Source organism: Callithrix jacchus, chromosome 10 (assembly GCF_049354715.1).
Source record: "Callithrix jacchus isolate 240 chromosome 10, calJac240_pri, whole genome shotgun sequence".
In the NCBI taxonomy this organism is placed as follows: domain Eukaryota; kingdom Metazoa; phylum Chordata; class Mammalia; order Primates; family Cebidae; genus Callithrix; species Callithrix jacchus.
The window spans coordinates 45,202,533-45,224,174 of record NC_133511.1 but is presented as its reverse complement, the minus strand read 5'-3'; the positions used below and the strand labels follow the sequence as shown (position 1 = coordinate 45,224,174).

Sequence of the window (21,642 nt, the reverse complement as noted above, 5' to 3'; positions counted from 1 at the left end):
TTGACCTTCAATATCATTTCACTGAGATCAAGATGTGCTCAATTTATTGAACTATGAAATTTTAATTGATATTTATTTCGTAGTCTTGTATTGGGAAATTTTGGTAAATGTTTTCGATGTATTTTTGGTTATTACAGGTTATATGATCAAAGTGTTGTTTGTTGTGCAAATTATTACTGCATTACTAGTTTCGTTCTCTGCACTATTGATTTCTGAGAAAATGGCGTTACAAGGAAAACAAACTTCCATCCTGAGTGCAGATTTTTCAGTTTTACCTTATAATTCTCAGTCTCGGCTCTCTATGTGTCACTATACTTTGTTTAGGTGCATTAAGTTCATCACTGCAACGCCTTCCTAGGGAATTTTCAGTAATTTTCAATTTTATAGTAATTTTCAATTACTATTAAAAAAAGCGTTAGATTTCAGTTTCATTAGTATTTGTCTGGATTGCCTGTTCCCATAGACTGACCTTTTATCACTTAGTTTTGTTCTTAAGACTGATTTAAAATGTAAAATAAAAGGAAGAAGCATGGGTGGGTGGGACGTCCAATCTAAACCCAGCCCAGTGATCACATTATCTGGGCTCTGATTAGGTTAGGACGCTGCCCAGGTATAAAGCCAGGATCTTTGGGCCCTGGTTTCATTTGGAGTTCAGCCACCAAGAGGAAACCTTCCTCTGAGTCCTGGAGTATTTGGCCTGGAATTAGGAATTTGCGAGTTGCTGCTCCAGGGCGCTCCCTGCGGAGATTGGCGGCCCGCCTCTCCGCCGATCTTTTCCCGGCGTCCCCACGCGGGGCGCAACCGCCAGAGAGGAACGTCGGTCTCACCGCCCGCGCCCAGGGCAGCGCCAGTTCCCCGGCCCAGGCCGCTTCAGGAGCCATGAGCTGCGGTCGCCCCCCTCCCGACGTGGACGGCATGATCACCCTGAAGGTGGACAACCTGACCTACCGCACCTCTCCCGACAGCCTGAGGCGCGTGTTCGAGAAATACGGGCGGGTGGGCGACGTGTACATCCCGCGGGAGCCGCACACCAAGGCGCCCCGGGGCTTCGCCTTCGTCCGCTTCCACGACCAACGCGATGCGGAAGACGCCGAGGCCGCCATGGACGGGGCGGAGCTGGACGGACGCGAGCTGCGGGTGCAGGTGGCGCGCTATGGCCGCCGGGACCTGCCTCGCAGCCGCCATGGAGCGCCACGCAGCAGGGCCGGGGGCGGCGGCTACGGACGGCGGAGCCGCAGTCCCAGGCGGCGACACCGCAGCCGATCCCGGGGTCCGAGCTGCTCCAAGTCCCGCAGCCGATCTCGCCATAAGGGGTCTCGCTATAGCCGGTCTCCCTACAGCCGATCTCCTCACAGCCGGTCGCATTACAGCCGCTCTCCCTACAGACGATCTCGCTATAGCCGATCTCCTTACAGCCGATCTCGCCACAGCCGATCTCGCTACAGGGAATCTCGCTACAGCGGATCTCGCTACAGCTCATCTGGTTACAGTCGCTCTCGCTACAGCCGCTCTCGCTATGGCCGATATCACAGCAGCCGGTCTCACTCGAAGTCTGGGTCCTCCACTGGCTCTCGCTCTGCATCCACCTCCAAATCGAGCTCTGCGCGAAGATCCAAGTCCTCCTCGGCCTCCAGGTCTCGCTCACGGTCCAGGTCTTCATCTATGACTGGGAGCCCTCCCCGGGTATCCAAGAGGAAATCGAAGTCCAGGTCTCGATCCAAGAGGGCCCCCAAGTCTCCTGAAGAGGAAGGACAGGTGTCCTCTTAAGAAAATGATGCAACAGCAAGCAACGTAATGGAGGACTTGGGGAAAAGGATCACATACTCAGTCCCTGAAAGCAGAGTCCCTGGAAGAAGGGACTGCCTATTGAAAAGGTTGTGTCGTACTTTTCTACCTTTTTACTAGTATGAAGCTTTGCATCAGGTGGCAAAATTCATTATATGTGCTGTTTTGTTGTTATTCACATTTTCTTGTAATTTAGGAGGTGAACGACCTAAGATTACATTTTGGGTTTGGATATTTGAGGCAAAAATTTATTTTTATTTCTATAGAGCTGACTGTTTAGGTCTGAAATGAACAGATTGGTAACCCTGTGGCCTCCTGACTTTTAAGGAAACTTGTGCAGGCATTACACACAGCCTAATGCTGTTACCACATTGCTTCAACATTGCCTTCATTCCTTAAAGTTAAAACCCTACAAAAGGTGTTGTAAATTAGTATGGTTAATTTTATCTCCAAGTCTAAAACGTAGTATGACCCAAATTCATATAAAGATTTTTCATGTGAAGGGACTGGGTTTTTAGCAAACACAATTCTAATCTCTTCTGTGTTTTTGTGCACCAGGCCCGGCTGCCTAGCCGTTGAGTGATGCTGGTTAGTTATTAAGGTGGCCTGTTGCAGTGCAGAGTGCTGAGCTGCTTCCTGTTTTCTTCTGATTGCTTCTGGGGAAACACGCCTTGTCCTGAAGAACAAATGGCTGTCCAGTTTATTAAAATGCCTGTCAACTGCACTTCAGTGACTCAGGCCTTGCAGATAAATAATGGAGCATGCAGTGAGCACATCTAGCTGATAATCACACCTTTTCCCCCGTCTTTTCTGAAAAATTGTAAATCTGATCATAACAACATATGAACTTAAAATATGGAGAATCTTATGGAAGAAATGGTTTATAAGTTTGTTAAGTACTTATAACATGGTATATCTTTTTGATTATGTTTTTTTTAACGCTAACCATTGTTTCTGCAGTTTAAATTGTTTTCTTGGTGTTACCTTTTCTCAAAATAAAATTAGAAATTTTTGGTGGAAAGTAAGTTGTTTTATTTTCTGTATAACTTGGATATTTGTACTTTTGAGAAAATTGTTAGCACCAGGTGCTTCTCGAGTTAATTATAATTTTTAAAAAATTATAATTAACTCGAGAAACACTTGATGCTAATAACTTTCTTTATAAAAAATTTTCTTTATAAAATATAATTTTCTTTATAAAATTATAAAAAACAATTATAATTTTTTTAAAATTATAATTAAACATAGGTTTTTAGCTGTATGCTTTATTCTTTTATCACAATGCAGTTTATTTGTAGTTTCTCTCTTCTCATACCTATGGTTTTTTACCTCAAATTCTTTTCAAATAATTCATTTTGGCTTTTGTCATTATTTTTACTAGGTGTTATGTTTTCTTTTGAAATTGTTTCTGCTTATACCTTTACTAGCAAAGGGAAAATAACAATTTGGTGTTTATGATCTGGTGACAATAGGATTATATTGGAGCCAATTGAATAAACTTATTCTTTTAATGATATAGATCTTCATTAATATTTTTGACTGAATTATCAATAAAAATAGTCCATTCCCTTTGTGCAGAAACTGCTAAATCTAGGATTAGATTCTTGAATGAACTGACAAGGTGGCAGTGGTCTGTGACAGATATGCATCCCACCTTTTTGTGTTGTAACAGTAGTTTTTCATAATACTGTTTTCATGTGTAGAATCCAGAATCTAAATTTTACAATAATGACATTCCTTTTGGTCATGACAAATGTAATATTTTACAAATATAAATCTACATAGAATCCAAAGACATACACAGAGCAGGCCTGTCTGAGAAATGCCAAGTCAGGACATCCATGGCATTGTAGTAGCCACTCACATCCAGCAGGTGGCGAACGGAGGGGAGGTATATTTATTAAATGGGACGGAGTGGGACAGGGGGCAGCCCTAGGGGTATGGGAGCATTATTAATTTCTGGGGGTAGTATAAAACCCAGGCATAGCTTGAGTTTGAAGCTTTGAAGTAAAAATATCTGTGGAACATCTTAAACATGGGACCAAAATACGATGTTAAAATCAGCAGTTCTTGATATGTTAAAAACTTTGAAACCTAGGAACAGTTTTGGACATGTTGGAGAAGAAATGTGTAGTTGTCATTGAAGGTGTGAACATACCCTACTTCTACTCTACATGTGGAAGACGTGGCATACAGAGGACATGGACCCATGCAGAAGAGTGATGTGACATGTTTTACATTTTATTAGCACCATGACCTAACCAACTGAGCTAACTGGCCACACCATTTTATCCTTTATAATGGTCACTATGAGGCCGAGTGCAGAATGGAGTGTATGTGGTCAAGAGTGGAAGCTGTGAGGCTGTTGCAGTAATCCAGAAAGAAAGGTGACAATTGTTTAGACTTCAGTGGTAGTGTTGGTAAGGGACATAGACATACTCAGGAAATATAGTGGTCTTAGATCTAATAAGACGTAATAGATTAGAAGTAGGGAAATTAATGAAAAACCAGAATTAAAGATGATTTCTCACTTACTGCCTTGAAATGCTAAATGGATGAGGGTACTGTTTTCTGAATTGGGGAAGACTGAGTGGGGGGTAGTGGATATAGAAATTAAGAATGAAAAATCAAGAATTTCCAGGACTTTCAGAGCAATGTTAACTACTTTCCTTGATAATGGGTCAGTCATCATCTGTAAGTGCATTTCTAAAAATCCTGCTTGGTTTTGTTCCTGAGCTTTGTATAAATGGAACTTTGTGTGTACTGATTATATTGCTGGATATTATGTCTTTAAGATTCTCGGTATTGTTGCATGTGTCTGAAGTTTATTTTTAATTCTGTGTAGTGTTGTACTAATGAATAAATCATAACTCAGTTTTTACTGTTCTATTGATGGACATCTGGATTGTTTCCCATTTTAGTTATTTTGAATAAGGAAGCAATGAATATTTTTATGCATATACCCTGATGTACATGTGTATATACATTTCAGGTATCAACCCCAAAAGTGCATTTGCTGGGTTATATAGGTCAAGTACATATTCAATTTTGTTAGATAATTTTCAGCTATTTTCCAAAGTAGTTCTACCAATATATACTATTATCATCAACTGAGAATTCCAGTTGCTCTACATCTTCATTAACACTGGTTAATGTCAAACCTTTTAATATTTGCAAATCCGATAGGCATATAGTGGTATTTCATTTGGTTTTAATTTTCTTTACCCTGATTACCAAAGAAGTTGTACCTTTTTTGAGTGTTTTAGCCACTTGGAGATCCTTCTTTGTGAAGTGTCTTTTCAAAAATTTGTCTGTCTTCCTATTGGGTTATTTGTCTTTTCTTAACAATTTAAAGGTATTTTCTATGTACCTGGATCTTATTTGTCTTTATGTCCTATAAATATATTTTCCCATTCTGTGGCTTGTTTTTTAACTCACTTTATGATGTGTTTTAATGAATTATTTTACTTTAATGTAGCTGAATTCTTCAAACATTTTGTGGTTAGTATTTTACGTGTATTGTTCTCTAATCTCAGGTAGTAAAGGTACAACTGGAATTGATTTTTGTGCTTGTGGTGAGGTAGAAATCTAACATAATTGTTTTCCTATGTGGATATCAGTTTTCTCTGCACTATTTATTGAAAACTCCCTTTGCTATCCAATGAGCCACCTCTACCATATACTAGTATCCATACTGGGTAAGTTTACTTCTGGATTCACTATTTATTTTTATTGAGCTATATACATACATGTACATGTGCGTATATATACATGTACACACATATATAAATCAAGATGTAGATATATGTAGAATATATATATATTAAAGATATATAATCTCTCTATAATATATATTATATAATTTTATATAACCCTTCACCAAAATTGTTCAGGGGCATACTGTATAAGCTATAACGCCACCAGAGTGGATCACACTCTAATGCACAGCCATTTGTAACTGAGCTTGATAATTTTTCTTCTTCAATCAATTGCTTACCAGAGAACTCCCTGCAAGGCTACATGTGAAGATTGGAGGAGGATAGCAGTGTGGCAAGAGCAGGCCTTCTGGGGAGTGTAAGTAACCTGTTTATGTGATTTACTTTGTCTTCAGAAGGTGTTCTGTCTTGGTCATTTCAGTCTTATTTCTGCTTGGTGGTAGAGAGCTGGCAGGTGTGACTCACTGTGTGGTTTGTCGGTTCAGTCATCACCCAGCTCATGATGGGAGGCTCAGGTCATATGCTCACCTATGGTCATGTTTTTGGTCTCTGCCAGGGCCAAGAGCAAGTGAAGAGGTTCCAATGAAGAATTGTCATTTTCTCAAGAGGAGAATCATCTATGAAATACAGCATGGATTTTCTTCAAAGACCCAGAACAGTGGTTTTCAAACTAAATGTACATTTGAATCCTGTGGGGATCATGTTAAAATGCAGATTTCAATTCAGTAAGTTTGATCTGGGGCCTGAGATTCTGCATGTTTAATAAAATCCCTGTTATTGTCAGTGCTGCAGGTCATGGACCATTCAAGGATGTAGCAAGGATGTAGAAATCTCCATTGTGATTCTCCTGTGGCAGCTTGACATGAAACATCAGTGTTTCTCAAAGTGTTAGCTCCTTGCAAGAGAATCGGTATCACCTGGGAATGTGTTAGAAGATTCCAGAATTGGTGAGGCCAATTCTAGGGCTTCACTTCCCAGACATACAGAATTAGAAACTCTAGGATAAGACCCAGCAATGTGTTTTAATAAGCCCACTAGGTGATTCTAATGTGCACTAAAGTTTGAAAACCACTGTTCTCCGTAGGTTGCTGGTTCTCAAGCAATTAAATCAGTATCTCTGGAAGTAGAACGTAGACATCAACGCTATTTTTAAGTTCCCAAGGTGGGCGTGGTAGTGCATGCCTGTATTCCTAGCTACTCAAGAGGCTGAGGTGGGAGGATCCCTGGAGTCCAGGAGTTTGAGGCTGTAGTGAGCTATGATTGTGCCACTGCACTTCAGCCTGAGGAAGAGAACAAGACCCTATTTCTAAAACACAAACAAATAAAGTTTATAAGTGCAATGGAATCAAGTGATTCCACTGTGCAGTCAAGAGCAACCTGATCTGTCAGAAGCTTTGGGCATAATTGGGGCTGCTGGGTTTTAAGAAAAATGTGGCAAAGTTGCTTTTCCTACAGTCTTAGTTTGGTAGAAAGTGTTTTTCTCTCTTTGGGCCCCATGCAGAACAGGCAGCCTTTGGTTCACCTGGTAAATGGTATGTGTTACCGCCAAATTCCCAAGAGATCCATGAAGCTCTCTGTCTCCATCTTAGTATTTGAAGGTTTAGGGTTCCTCGGTTTATCCTTCAGTTTGAAGGTGATAGCCTAATGTAGCCTACACTGCTAGGCTTAAAAGAACTTCATTGAGTTAGCAAGAACTTGCATTCCAATCATATTTCTCTTTCATCTTCTGGTAGATATGTTTTACCAAGTCACCTAGAATTTGCTACTTTCTGTTCTCCTTGTTCTATCAGAATAATATTATCAATAAAATAAACCAGTATTCTATGTGATGATGAGTTGATAAAGATCCCAGCTGACTAGTTAGTAGCTCAGAGTCATAAATAAACTTGATGTTAGATGGTTAAGGTATTTTTTTGTCCTTTTGAGGTTTTTGCTTTTTTCTGTGTATTAATGCAGGGAAATAAGCATTACCAAATAAATAGGTCCACCCAGATTTAAACTGTTTTGTATCTCCAGGAGCAGAGTGTTGTGGTGAAAAGGATTAGGTTTGGCATCAAGCAGGTGTAGGTTCAAATCCTAGCTCTGCCACTCACTGCAAGTTATGGAAACTTAAGCAAATTAATTTACTCTCTATGAGCCTCGGATTACTCATCTCCAAAATGGGAATAATATGCCCACTTCACAGATTGCTGAAAGGACCATGTAAGCTAATCCATGCCAATCATGTTCTAACAGTGCCTACTACATACTGAAGGCTCAATTAATAGTAATTATTAGTTTCTCTTGATTGCCTATTTAGAGACCACCTGGGAATATAGGTTCTGCATGGTCTTTACAAAAGTCTGGGTCAGAATAAGGAAGAGTTTAGGTGAGCAACCTTAGAATAAAAATAGAGGGGCAAGTCCAAAGAGTTGTCTTAGCCCATCTTCTAAGTCTACTCTCTTAGTCATTTTCTGTCACTTATTCCAGAACACCTGAAACTGGGTAATTTATAAAGAAAAGGAATGTATTTCTTACACTTATGCAGACTGAGAAGTAGGAGGTTAAGGGACTGCATCTTGTGAGGGTCTTCTTGCTGGTGGGGACTCTGTGCAGGGAATCACATGATGAGGGGGCTGAGTGCACTAGCTAGTCTTTTTTTTTCTTCTTACACAGCCACCAACCCACTCTCATAATAGCTCACTAACCCACCAACCCATTCATTCGTTAATCTACCAATAGACTAATCCATTCATGAGGGCAGAGCTGTTAGTAATCAATCACTTCCTAAAGGCCTCACCTCTCAATACTGTCACCTTGAAAATTACATTTCAATGTGAGTTTTGTAGGGGAAAATATTCAAACCATAACAAGGATCTATAATCACCATCTGAGACGGGAGTGGAAAATTAGTCTAATGACATTCAGACAAGAGCTTTGTAAGGTACTAAAACTGTGTATGTGTCTGTGTAAGCATGTGAGTATGTGTGTGTACTGACTTCTGCTTCCCTGCAGCAATAAGGAGTGAAGCCTTTGTTCTCTCTTTGGAGTAGCAAGGAAGTGGGCAGGGAGGGAGATTTTAACTCCCTCTGTCACCAGGATGGAAATTGAAGAATAGGGTAGGTGAACCTAGAAAGAGGTGAAGAAGATGGACTGAGTCCCAGCCATGTACTACAGAGAAGAAAGGAGACTTGAGGAAGCCTGGTTGGGTCTAGAGGGGTCTAGGGAACTTAGTTACAACAAAGGCTCTGTGCTATTCCTCACTGGGTGCTGGAAAGGACATTCAGAAAGGGATTTCTCTTTTCACAGCACAACCAGAACTATGGAGTGAGGTTCTGGATGTCGGGGGAAATGTCCACTGGTAGGGCACCGTGTGGGAGAATCTCCACCCACCTCCTATTAGGCCTCCTGATGTAAGATGGGCCTCAGGTTAATGGGTTAGACAATGTCTCTGGGGGTTGGAGTCTTGCCACTGGCCAAAGAAGACAATCAGTCCCTTAGATAGTGTTCAAAGGGTAGAGAAAACTCTGTTGTAACTGGAGTTACAGAAATCTTTTGCAACATCTAAGATGAAAAGTTAAAAAGGTTTAAGTAACCGTAGTGGACAGCCCTATGAAAGGAGTTCATGCTGATGAACTAGATTCTCAGATTGGCTGCCATAAAACAGAAGTGTTGAGATGAAGCTAAAGGCCTAGTCCTGAAAGCATGTGGCTTTCTACTCTGAGTCTCCCACTGCTTTCCTCTCCGTTCCTTTGCATTTTTGCATCTTCCTGCCACTTCAGGGCCCCCATCAGTAAATGGGGGGTCAAGAACCCTGTGCCAAAATGGTGACTGTGATGAACCAAGCTAGATTTCCCTGGGCCCAAGCCACTCCATATATTGGCACCTGGCTGTGCAGCAAGCTTCCCTGGCATGGCTCCAGAGCACAGAGGGTTTTCTTCCTTGCTTTCAAAGAGAGGGTGACTCCCAGGAATGTCTGCCTCTGTTTGTCCATCACAAATGACCTTGTATCCTTGGTATGAGAAATTCTAGGAAGGCAGTATCTCAGGTAGTAGTAATGATTCTCTGTTAATTACTCCTTCTGTCACCTGTCACCTCCCTCACAGCCCCTCATTTTTCTTTTAATGGTGAAATAAATAAATGATGATGGTGTTGAGGTGGTTTTATGTTTTCCCTCTAGCCTCAAATATAATCCATCCATTGGCCTGCTGTGTGTCATGCATACAAAGTTGATTCTGAAGCATGATGTGTTTAGTAAAGCAAACCTGTTCCTTAGTCACTGCTTTTACCTTTCCAGCAGTTATTTGCAGAGGAAAACTGGATGTAGAGCCAGCTGAACAGCATTCGAACCTGGCCTTGCTACTTTGTGGTCATGTGACTTTCAGCAACAAATAATTGGTTATCTCTGAGCCAAAATTAAAGTGCAGGATTTCTGTGAAGATATTGTGCAATGTAAATGTGATGGGCACGTAGGAGGTGCTCGGTGGATTGGAACAAGAATTCTGTGCATCTAGGCATTCTCCCTACCTCTAGGATAAACCCAAAGGCCAGGACCTGCTCTCACATCCTTTATTTATGTGATGCTCAGTTCTACCATTGTCCTCATCACCACTCCCACAGCCTCCTACCCGTTACTTTTTTTAATTAACATATTTTATTTTTTAGAATAGTTTATGGCAAAACTGAGCAGAAGTTAGAGTTCTTCTATAGAACTCTATACTGTCCCCACACATACATAGCCTCCCTCATCAACATCCCCCACCAGAGTGGTGAATTTGTTAGAACTGATGAACCAATTGAATACACCATTATCACCCAAAACTTGTAGTTTACATTAGGATCTACCTTGGTGTTGTATGTTCTTTGAGTCTGGACAAATGACTTGTAATGATAAGTATCCACCTTTATAGTATCATTCAGAGTAGTTTCACTGCCCTAAAACATCCTCTGTGCTCCACCCATTCATCCCTCCTTAACCCCTGGCAACCACTACTCTTTTTACTGCCTCCATAGTTTTGCCTTTTCTACAGTGTCATATAGTTGGAATCATGGAGCATGTAGCCTTTTCAGATTGGCTTTTCTTCACTTAGTAATATACATTTAAATTTCCTCCATGTCTTGTGGCTTGAAAGCTCCTTTTTCTAAATTGCCAAATAATATTCCATTGTCTGAATGTATCAGTTTATTTATTCATTCATATATTGAAGGACATCTTGGTTGCTTCCAAGTTTTACAATTATCAGTAAAAATGAGGTAAAGATTTATGTGCAGGCTTTTGTGTGGGGGAAAATATTCAGCTCATTTGGGTAAATACCAAGGAGCTCGTTTGTGGAATTACATGGTGAGAGTATGTTTAGTTTTGTAAGAAACTGCCAAACTGTTTTCTACCTATTACTTTCACTAACAGGAAACTTCTTTTTTCTCATGATCTACTCGCATATTTGTACAAAAGGTCACATATGCTTATTTGCAAATTCCTCTCCTTGTCGTATTTGGCCTTGTTGCAGTGTTGCCAGGGCAAGGCCAAGATTTCAAAAACAGTCAGGAGCCAGAAGACCCAACCTTTTTTCAGAACTCCTACACTAGCATATTGAGTAATCTTTCAGTAAATCATCTCTTTCCTCTGGCTCTCCACTTCCTTATTTGGACAAAGGGAGCTCTTAGCCATTTGCACCTGTGTTAGAGTTGGCACACAACAAGTTCAGATCAAAGCAAACACAATTTGTGCTAAATAAATGTTGGCTATTATTACTATAACATATAAGCCCACATTTGTAAGACGTGCATTAGAAACTATACTTGAATGCACACTTGCAGAGGTTGGTGTTCAGGTCTTGACTCTTAAGATTTATTTTAAAATTTCAGTTGTAGGTTTTGGCTGACTACTTGGCCACACTAAGTTATTCATAAAGATTAACCATTACATTAACTATTTTGTGTATGTTTAAGCAGTCCTGTCTAGATATTTAGAAATAACTTTACCCTGACATTTATTTCACTGAGTTGTAACCGTATAGAAATTAGAAGTTTTTTGTTGTTGTTGTTGTTGTTTCAGTGTTTTAGTTACCTATCATTGCTTTAAGTAGAAAACCACAAACAGTTGCTAGGAATTGGCTGCAGAGATAAGTGAAGGAAACCTATCTGAGCTGAACAGAACCAGACTAAGGAACAGCCCCTCACTCCTAGTATCTTGTGGATCCCACTCTGCTCACCAGCTTCTCAATCTGAAATTTCTAACATTCTCTTGCTGCTCCTTGTTGCCACTGATCTGCAGCAACCATCAGGGTAATACCTGGAGACCCTGCTCACTAATCCACAGCAAGTGCTGGATGTTATGGAGATAAGCAGTTTCAGATAGACAAAGGAGGGGCAGACCTGAGCACTGTAGGGAAAGGGTGTCATTGTCAGAGGAGCCACCCTACAAAAACATAATATTTATACTACTGGTATTCTGGGATCCATTTTCTATGTGTCCTAATAGTTCAGGGTCCTCCACCCAAAAAAGTACCACATGCAGGCCTGTAGATCTCTGAGAGCATCTTTTTCTGTTCTCATCAAAATATTTAATTTATTTATTTAGTTAGTTAGTTCGTTAGTTAGTTATAGTCAGCGTCTCGCTCTGTTGCCCAGGCTGGAGTGCAATGGCATGGTCTTGGCTCACTACAACCTCCACCTTCTGGGTTCAAGTGAGTCTCCTGCCTCATCTTCCTGGGCAGTAGCTGGGATTACAGGTGCGTGCCACCATGCATGGCTAATTTTTGTATTTTTAGTAGAGACAGGGTTTCACCATGTTGGTCAGGCTGGTCTCAAACTCCTGACCTCGTAATCCACCTGCCTCAGCTTCCCAAAGTGCCAGGATTACAGGTGTGAGCACCCAGTCAAAATCTTTTATTTTTTTTGTCTCATCCCTCAGAGCCTCTTCTTAAAAGATTCACATTGTGTCTGTCTACATATTTCAGGACACATTTATTAATTTACTCATTCAATAAATGTTTACTGAGAACCTACTCTTCCAGTCCCTGTTCTTGGAATTGGGAACACAACAGTGAAAAAGACAAAGACGTTTCAACTCTCTTAGAACATCTATTCTCATTATCAAGAGTGATATATAATAACATGTCAAATAATTGTAAGGGCTATGAGGAAAAATAAAGCAGAGTAAGGGTTTAGAGAGTAACAGAGGCTGCTTTATCTGATAGGATGGCTAGAAAAACTTCTGGGGGATGTGGTCCTTGACTGAGCCTGTGCCCATGGGAATGGGGCATCATTGTGGGCAGAGGGACAAGTGCAAATGCCCTGAGATAGGAACATGTGCTCATAGATTAGCAGAGGCTGGTGTGTAGGAGTGAGGGAGTAAGAGCCCAGGCAGGAATCTGAATGCAGGCAAGCATAAATGTCTTAACTCACTTAGTGCATACTCCTCCAGAAACCCCTGAGTAGTTGGAGTGGTTGATGTTTCAGGTAAGCAAGAGGTAGCGGAACTTGAGGACCACAGAGCCTTTGAAAGCACTCACAATATACAACCAACCCTCTGAATGGCTCTGTCTTTCCTACCAGATGCAAATCCCATGAGAGCAGGAATTATATTATTTGGTTCCCTGCTGTGTCAGCTACCATGGCATGTACCTGACTCCTACTAGCCACTTCATACTAGTGTCAAATTGGATTGGACTCCAGCAGTCACAGCAGTTCCCTGACATTCACTAAGTTAACAACAGTCATTTCAGCAGCTTGTGAGAAAGTTCAGATCAGAGCCTGCAGTAGGAATTTCCAGGAAAAACAGCTACTAGGTGGGAGATCAGGTATGAAAGTTGAATAGTCAGTAGACCTGGAGTATTAAGGCTATGCACGGGAAAGCCCTGGCTCCAGATAAAGATATTATTTAGAAAAGCACTAGGATTCAGAATTTGCAAAGACCTCAGAATCCGTTCCTTATGAATATCAAGTGTCTACTGAATAAGTTTCTCCCACCTGAGAAACTCCTTAGGAACCAAGTGGCCTAACCTTGCCTTTCATGATGATGTCATCTTGACTGTACTTACACATGGCCATCTAAAATCGTTAAGTACTTTATTTTACATATAGTTTCATATTGTTGATTAGATCAGATTAATACAATTGGCTGTTTTCGTTCCTTTTTTTCTGTGCAATGAAAAGTCAATGAGTATTGTTGTTTAAATGAATAAATGATCTGAAACAGCAATAAAAGTAAAAAAAGGGCTAGCATAATAAGAAACAGGTAAAATAAATAGTTCTCTATTAAATCATTATTGCTTTCACATTAATTATCTTTTAAAATACGATAGCCAGTACTAAGCAGGGGGTTGAAATAACTTGAAGAGACAGAGAATAAATTCTTTATCATATTTCAATAAAATATTTTCTTTCATTCATTCATCCATCCATCCATCCATCCATCCATCCATCCATCCATTCATTCATTCAATAAATATTGTTAATTAAGCACTCTTTCCATGCTAGGCACTATACTAAATGCTGAGGATAGAATGTAAGACAGAGATTATAGTCAGCTTGGATGGAGACACAGACAAGAAGTTAGGCACTTTCACCATATCATAATTTCTTCTAAGAAGCTGTAGCAATATCCAGGCTCTTCTCTATGCTGCAGTTTTAGAACCCCTGGAGAAATGTGTGTTCTGTTGGGAGCAGTCAGCCTCAAGTTCAGTGCCAAAGCTACATGGGCTCTCAGAGCTGCCTCAGTCCATTCTTGGTCTCACAGCAGCCCCTTTGATCACTTTCTCCCAATCATGCTTGGCAAATGGACACAGATCACCTTTCGTGGGGGCAACGGCTGCCTTAGGTTCCTATATTTCTTTCCTGCCAGTTCTGCCAGGCACAGGATGAGCCTGCAGAGGCGTGGGGGCTGGCTTTGATCATCCCATTGGCTGCCTCACTCTAGGAAATGGGTGTGACCTACTGTCAACCCTCTCCCTTCCTCTGCCTATGTCATTGACATGCTCCTTTAGGGAGCCAGGGTCATTTAAATGCCATTTGCTATGTTCTATTCTCTCTTCCCACGTCTCAGCCTCCTGATATGGACCGAACGTGTCCCACCAAGTTCATATGTTGAAACCCTAATCCCCAAGTGATGGTATTTGTAGGTGGGATTTTGGGAGGTTTTTAGATCATGAGGGCGAAGCCTTTATAAATGAGATAATGCCCTGAAAAGGAGAGACACAAGAGAGATTTCGTTCTCTGCCATGTGAGGACATAGCAAAAAGGTGACTGTCTGTAAACCAGGAAGGAGGCCTTCATCAAAAACCTGACCATGCTGACACCTTCATCTCAGACTTCCCAGCTTTTGCATTGTGAGAAAGGAATGTTTGTTATTTAAGCCATCTAGTCTAAGGGAATTTGTTATTGAGGCCTGAGCTAACTAAGAAAGCCCCCAAGGAATGCTCTAGGGGAGTGGTAAAAAAGGAATAGGGAAAGCAATTATGAGTATTCCTGATGTGCCAAGAACTGTGTCTAGCACTTTCTATACCTCATTCATTTCTACTCCCAGTAGCTCAGTCTGTAAAGCAAAGCCAATGGAGTTTTGAACCCTAGCTCCACTATTAATTAGCTCCACTATTGACTATAGGCAAATGACTCACAACTCCAAGGCCTCAGCTCCCTGGAGAGACAGAGTACACAGGTTATTAGCAGTACACGCCCTGTGTCTAAACCCAGCTCTACCCTTGTAAACTGGGTGGCCTTGGCAAGCAGCTTCATCTCTGTGCATTTCAGCTCTGTCTTCACTAAAATGGAATGATTATCAACAGCACTCAGGACAATAAGGGTTGTTGTGAAGACTAAAAAGCTAATATAAGTAAAACACTTGGAGTAGTTAAGAACTCAAGGTAAGAAGGAGCAATTATTTCACATCTTCTTGTTGAATTTTTTTTTAAAGTATAGCTTTAGCACAGTGTTTGGCAGGAAGAAAAACATCAAAGTCTTGCTATTATTGAGTTTTTTTATTGTTATTTTATTATTTTAATAGTAATATCATTACTTTTATTGCTATGGCTATTGTTACTTTGAGGCTTAGAGGTGATAGACCTGCTATTTCTCTTTGGAAGTGTTTGAAGAGGGAATGACAAAGCACAAGTGCTCCAGCTCCTTCTCACCAAAGTGTGGGCTGGGATCCAGCAGCACGGGCATCACTTGCAAGCTTGTGAGAAGTGCAGAAGCTGAGCCTGCAGCCCTGACCTATGACTCAGATCTGCATTTTTAACTAATCCTCCCAGGTAAGTCAAGGGCAAGTTTATGGTTGAGAGGCATTACCCTGGGACATTGGTTCTCAGCCTTGGCTTCCCATTAGAATCAGATTTGAAACATACTGATGCCTGGGCCCCCATCTCCTTGCCCCCCAGAAATTGTTGTAATTGGTAGAGTAAAATGGTTTAAAAGCTCCCTGAGTGACACGAATGTGCAGTTAAGGTTGAGAACCACCCATCTAACATTTGGTCCACGGGCAGTTTGGCTGCAGGCGTAGATGGGAGTCTAGTTTCTTCAGCAACTGCCAGTGAGAGTCCTGCTTTGTTTTCCTTCTTTTCAGGCCCTAAAGGAAGTGGAAGCACAAAGGGACAAGAAGAGGGCACATTCTTCTCTCTTCCCCCCCACCCTTCCCCAGTCTTCATTCCAGCTAAGAGGTCACGTGACAAGGCTTGCTGGCCAGTGTTTCTGTTTCTCTGTGATGCAGTTCACAGCATCCAAGCTGTCCTGGCTGGCCATGTCTCTCTCCCTCAAATCACTGTGCCAATGGGGCCTGGATTTTCTGTGGTGGAAGCTTGTTTTTCCTTGAAATGAGGTCCTTCTCCTTGCTTTTCTGTTTTTGTCCACTGTTCACAGTACCCAGAATTTGCGTGGTTGGAGAAAACTCAACCAGATATCTCCTCTCAACCTCTCATGTGAGACTCTTGACCCCTGGTGGAAAATCCAAAATCCCACGAGACTCTGGAAAGTTATCTAAGTGAGTGTTGCTGTCAGGACCACGGCTTGTGCCTCACGACAAGGCCAAGGGCTTGGGAAGTGGGGGTGACTGTTAGGTGAGGATGAGGACCATGTGGCTCTCATTTTTTTAATTTTCAAGGGAAACTTGGAACTTGGAATTTTATTTTAAAATCTTCAGGTTTTTCAATGTCAGCAGCTAATTAAAAAAACTTAGAAGCCCTACTGGCCAAATTGACCTGTTGGCCCACTGACCTCTATAACATTCTAAATGACCCATTTGGGTTGGGAAGTTGCCCCAAGCCATGGAGACTAACTTAAACAATCTCACTCTACTTCTGGTACTGGCAGAAAAGGTAAAACACCTGGGGGCTTCTGAGTCATGTGCCCAGAGGTTTTTAATTCAGGTGATTTGTTCTGGGTTGTTAGTGGGGCAGATCCTCTGCCAAAGGCATGCCCTCCTATGCCCAAGCCCTTGAGTGGCTGTTTCTAATAGCACCATCCAAGTCCTCTGTGTGTCCTAGGGTCACAGTGGATCTCTATGTCTGACCTGGGGTCAAACATTGTAGGAGTTGTGCAGAGTATGTCAAATTGCCCTGGGACAGCTGAACAGATGGGAAGAAAAAAAAAGCTTACACTCCTCAGATTTCTCCCTCCCCTCCTCTCCTCCCTCCCCTGAATAATAGACAGCCAAGCATTTGACAGAGCTCCTTGTTCAATGCTGCCATGTCTCTGCTAGTGATCAAATGTTTCTCCCTCAGTGTTCTCTTTATACAAGATGATGTGACTTGAGTTTGTTGCTAATATTAGATTTGCAACAGATGCCCTCATTGTTGGGTCCTGGGTACATGGAGAGCAGATTAATAATCCAAAGACAAAGGCCTCAAATGCCCAGTGACTTTAATAGCAAAACTTGCTGCAAGGGACAAGTGTTCATTCTGCTTTGGGCAAGGTGAGGTGGACAGGCCTGCAAAAGACACAGAAACTGAGTTTACCATCTAGATGCCATTGGAAATGTAGGCAGAGCTCTTGGTAGGAGGTAGAAGGAAGCACCAAGAAGAGGCATCTTCAAGGGGACACAAGCAATAATATTCAGGTCTATGGTGAAAATGACAAGTCATCTAGTCACCCTGGTGGCCAAAATTTGGACCCAGGGGAACCAGGTAGCAAGCCTAAGAATTCAATAGATTTGTCAATGGACATGGCCAATGTCATGGTTCCTTCTGTTCCTTTTCATTTTTCTCAGTAAAGCCTTTTTAGACAAATTGTAAACCTCCATGGTTAACAAAACAAGAACCCCCTGGGTCTAAGCATGAACCACTGGGATTTTCTGTTCCCCTCCTGCTTTGTCTTCAGAATACTCTCATCTCACTTCTATGAGATGTTTCTTAATATCTACCAATGTGCTTTTTGATTCTAATTTTATTTAGTTGCCCAAACTTTATAGAAGTTAACATTGCATACCATGAAAGAGAATGTGTATATCTCTCTCTGTCGCCTCCTACACATAGCCATTTTCTTAAGGAGTGTTCCTCTGTACACCATGATCCCTCTGCTAGTGCACTGGAAAACTGCCTGAGACTTCAATCAAAGGGTATTTTGGTCTTAGAGGGTTGTACTGGAAAAGTTTCTGTGCTTTAAAAGTCCTGTCTTGATTGGGAATTGAATCGTTTTTGGTTGAATCCTGAAGCTAACCAGTTTACAAACTGAATTTACTTCTTCTGAAATTATAAACCAGAGCCCTAAAATACTTGTCTTTTAAGTTCCAGATTTTCATCATTCTATTTTTCCCCTAAGTGAAATTCTTTCCACCTACTTATAGAGATGAAAGAAAGGACTAGCATTTATCGAGTTTTGCTATAGGTTAGGTGCTTCCTATTGGTTATCTCATTGAATTCTCATGTCAATAATATGAAATATGTATGATTCCCATTTTACAGATGAGGAATTTGAGGCTCAGAGAGCTCAAATAACTTGTAAGTGGTAGAGCTTAAATGTAAACCAAAGCCTTCTGATGCCAAGACTTGTGGCTCTTCCATTTGTCTGCTTTTTGTTTGGAAGTCTTTTATAATTCCCTGATGCTGTTACATGTAGACTAAGACAGACACATAAAGACTTAGAGATAGGACAAAATATTTTCCTTAATTTTTTTCTACCGATAAAAATAAACAGCAATTGTGTTAAACCATAAGTAATTACAATGAAACGGCTACGTTGGCAGATGTATTTCTGAAATAAATGTGTAAAGTTCTGTGTTGAAAATAGAGATGGCCTGATAGTAAGCTGAGATTGCTGGTTGCAGAATGGCTGAGATCATATTTTATACCTTCTGTGGCCCCAGCAATCTGCACTGAGCCTGTCCTGTGGGGTCCACTCTGTATTTGCTGAATAAAGGAACAAGTTTCTCTTCTATATGGATTTCTCACATCCATATTGACGTGAAGTCTGATATTACTTTTTTCTATTTAATGTGTTAAAAGACACAAAACATAAAACTAATCATCCTAACCATTTTTAAGTGTTAAGTATATTCACATTGTTGTGAAAAAGATCTCAAGAACTTTTCTATCTTGCAAATTTCAATCTCCCATTAAACAACAACTGCTATTATTTTTAAACATCATCCAAATTTAGTTTTACTAGAAGGAAGGCAGCTCTGCCCACATTTCAGGTAAACATGACTCACCCTCCTGCTGCTTATGCATCAGCAACTCTCTTGACCCAGTAAAACACTGTCTGCCACACACTCATGGGTTCACCTAGGCAGGCTGTCTTTGATTGGTCATTTTTAGAAAAATAAATCAAACATTCTAACCCCAATAGGAACTACTCCTCAGCTTCCTCACCTCTCCTGGTAATCCAAACTGGATTAGCTTCCTCATCATTTGCCAATTCCTTATTTATGCCAGATAGACAGAGAGGAGAGCCGAAGTAGTAGCTTTAGGGGTCTAGAAATTGTTAATCTAGTTTGTGAGCCATGTTTCAACATGTCTCATAATTAAGTATGATTTTCCACCATTTCCATTGTCTTTCCAGAGCTTCTCCTCCCCAGATTAACCTACGTTATCCTTCGCTATAATGTAACACCCAGTACTTCCCTTATCAGAGCATTTTCATGCTGTATTGTCATTGCTTGTTTTTCTGTCTTTCCTATTATACTTCAAGTTCTGTGATGCAAAGGTCTGTGTCAGTCTTGCACTGGAACGAAGATGGGTCTAACATGAGATCAATGTTACAGAACTCACTGGCTATATGAAGCTACCTCTGCTTTGCTCTGCCCTAGTATAAGGAAAAGCCACTTGCAAAGAATTAGTTAGCTTGTGTTTTCTTTTGTGGATGCCCACGGGGCACTAAGAGGTGCTGGCGTGAGTGCCAGGATTGCAAGAACTAGGCTAAGCTTTGCTTCCCCTAAATACCCAGCATCTTGTGCCATTGCTGGCTCATGGTAGATGTTCCAAAAACATTCTGAGGATGAATGAATGAATTAGAGAAATGAGAACCCAAATGAAGTTTCATAAAGAAGGTTTTTTCTTTCATTCATCTACTCACTCACTGTGTTAGATGCTTACTCTATAGTAGGCAGTATGTTTGTGACTAAGGGGAAAGGTAGCAGTTATGAAACAGGGAAAATACTGGGCTTAATAGGCATAATTAGAAGGGGCTCTTAACCTCATAGAGGGGAGGAAGGAGTGAAGTGGAGGACATGCTTGTCAGGAAGGTGAGTGATTGAGGAAGTCATCACTTAGCTAGATTGTTAGGGAAAAAAAAGTTAGATGAAATGAGTAAAGGGATGGGAATGGGTGGTGAGAATTCCAGGACAAGGGATGTAGTTTATGATGCAAAGTTTCAAAGACTAGAGACAGCATCAGGCTGAGTTCAGTGACTCACATCTGTAATGTCAGCACTTTGGAAGGCCAAGGCAGGTGGATTGCTTGAGCCTAGGACTCCAGACCAGCCTGGACAATATAGCAAAACCCTGTCTTTACAAAAAAAATACCAAAATTAACCAGTGTGGTGGTGCACACTTGTAGCTGCAGCTACTAGGGAGGGTGAGGTGGGAGAATCGATTGAGCCCATGAGGTTGACACTACAGTGAGCTGTGATTGCACCATTGCACTCCAGCCTAGGTGACAGAGTGAGGCCCTGTCTCAAAAACAAAACAAAAGAGAGAGCATTGCGCATTCATGGAAATGCAAGAAGCTGACTCTGTGGGTAAGGTGGGAGTGGAGAGAGATGAGGCCTAAGAGGGAAAGGCCAGGTCTCTGGGGTCATGGAAGTCAGCTAGGATGTCAAGCTGCATCCCAAGGCAAATGGAGAGTGATTAGGTGCTCTATGGGTAGGGTAACATCATCAGATTTCTGTTAGGAAGTCATCCCAGCTGGAGAGTGGATTATAAGGCATAAAAACTGGGCATGAGATGAGAATGGCTGGTCAAAGGTGTGATGGTAGGGATGCAATTAGCATCAGAGCATCAGAGCATTCTGGTAGGGGAAAGAAGCATCTAGTTGGGCTCATGTTTTTAAACAACTTTGGACAGAACCCATCAAACCACAGAGGTGCATGTCAAATGTTTTATTCCACATCAGCCATTACTTTTTATCCTCAAGCCTTTGCTGAATGCCATGGAATGATATTAGCATTGGCTGAGTCTGAGTGCACAGACCTAAGAGGATCTGCTTTGAAACCTCCTTCCCTGTAAGAAGAGAGTCAGTGGAGAAGAAAGGGCTGAGAGGTGACCAAATGTAGAGACAGCAGTGAATGATTGATGCACATACATGTTTTGCACATACAGATGCTGCTAAAGACAATTTTCCTTTAGAATCAGCAGTTAGCAAATGTGTTAATTAGATCAAGATAGTCCTACCTTGTAGTTTGTTCCAGAATCTTGGGGTGAGAACATTTGTAATTTGCAAAGGTAATATTTTATCTGTGGAAGGCAAGCACGTGAAAATTTTATCTTGTACGATAAAAAAAATAAAGTAAACAAACCATGCTGGCTGTGGGATGTACAAATGTTTAGTGTATATGTCTGTCCATCACTGGCAGAGGGCTGGGGAAAAACTGGAATCTGCCACAGGGACTGGGTGGCAGATATATTTATGCTTATCAAAGGTGGAGGGCGGGGATCAAGAAATTTTGAGAAAGTGAATTAAAATATTGTAAATGCTTTAGTCATAAAGGCCAATGATGTATTATATTATGCTTTCTG

The 21,642-nt window shown here is 41.2% G+C and overlaps 1 protein-coding gene across 3 annotated transcripts; it reads left to right on the top strand.

The window, feature by feature from the left end:
* The first annotated feature begins 642 nt into the window (after nucleotides 1-642).
* SRSF8 (serine and arginine rich splicing factor 8) lies at nucleotides 643-21,426 on the top strand. Of its 3 annotated transcripts, XM_078339922.1 has the most exons (5): nucleotides 643-1,874; nucleotides 5,786-5,859; nucleotides 6,058-6,226; nucleotides 15,563-15,730; nucleotides 16,042-21,426. In XM_078339922.1, exon 1 carries the CDS (start codon nucleotides 880-882, stop codon nucleotides 1,765-1,767), a length of 888 nt encoding a protein of 295 aa, XP_078196048.1. In that variant the 5' UTR covers nucleotides 643-879; the 3' UTR covers nucleotides 1,768-1,874; nucleotides 5,786-5,859; nucleotides 6,058-6,226; nucleotides 15,563-15,730; nucleotides 16,042-21,426. The 3 variants fall into 3 exon arrangements, with proteins under 3 accessions (XP_078196048.1, XP_078196046.1, XP_035121107.1); XM_078339920.1 differs by having other exon boundaries at nucleotides 5,786-6,226; nucleotides 15,563-21,426; XM_035265216.3 differs by lacking the exons at nucleotides 15,563-15,730; nucleotides 16,042-21,426 and having other exon boundaries at nucleotides 6,058-9,633.
* The last annotated feature ends 216 nt before the right edge of the window (nucleotides 21,427-21,642 follow it).

Coding starts and splice junctions, on each gene's coding strand:
- SRSF8 (XM_078339922.1), top strand. CDS start 880: ATGAGCTGCGGTCGCCCCCCTCCCGACGTGGACGGCATGATCACCCTG.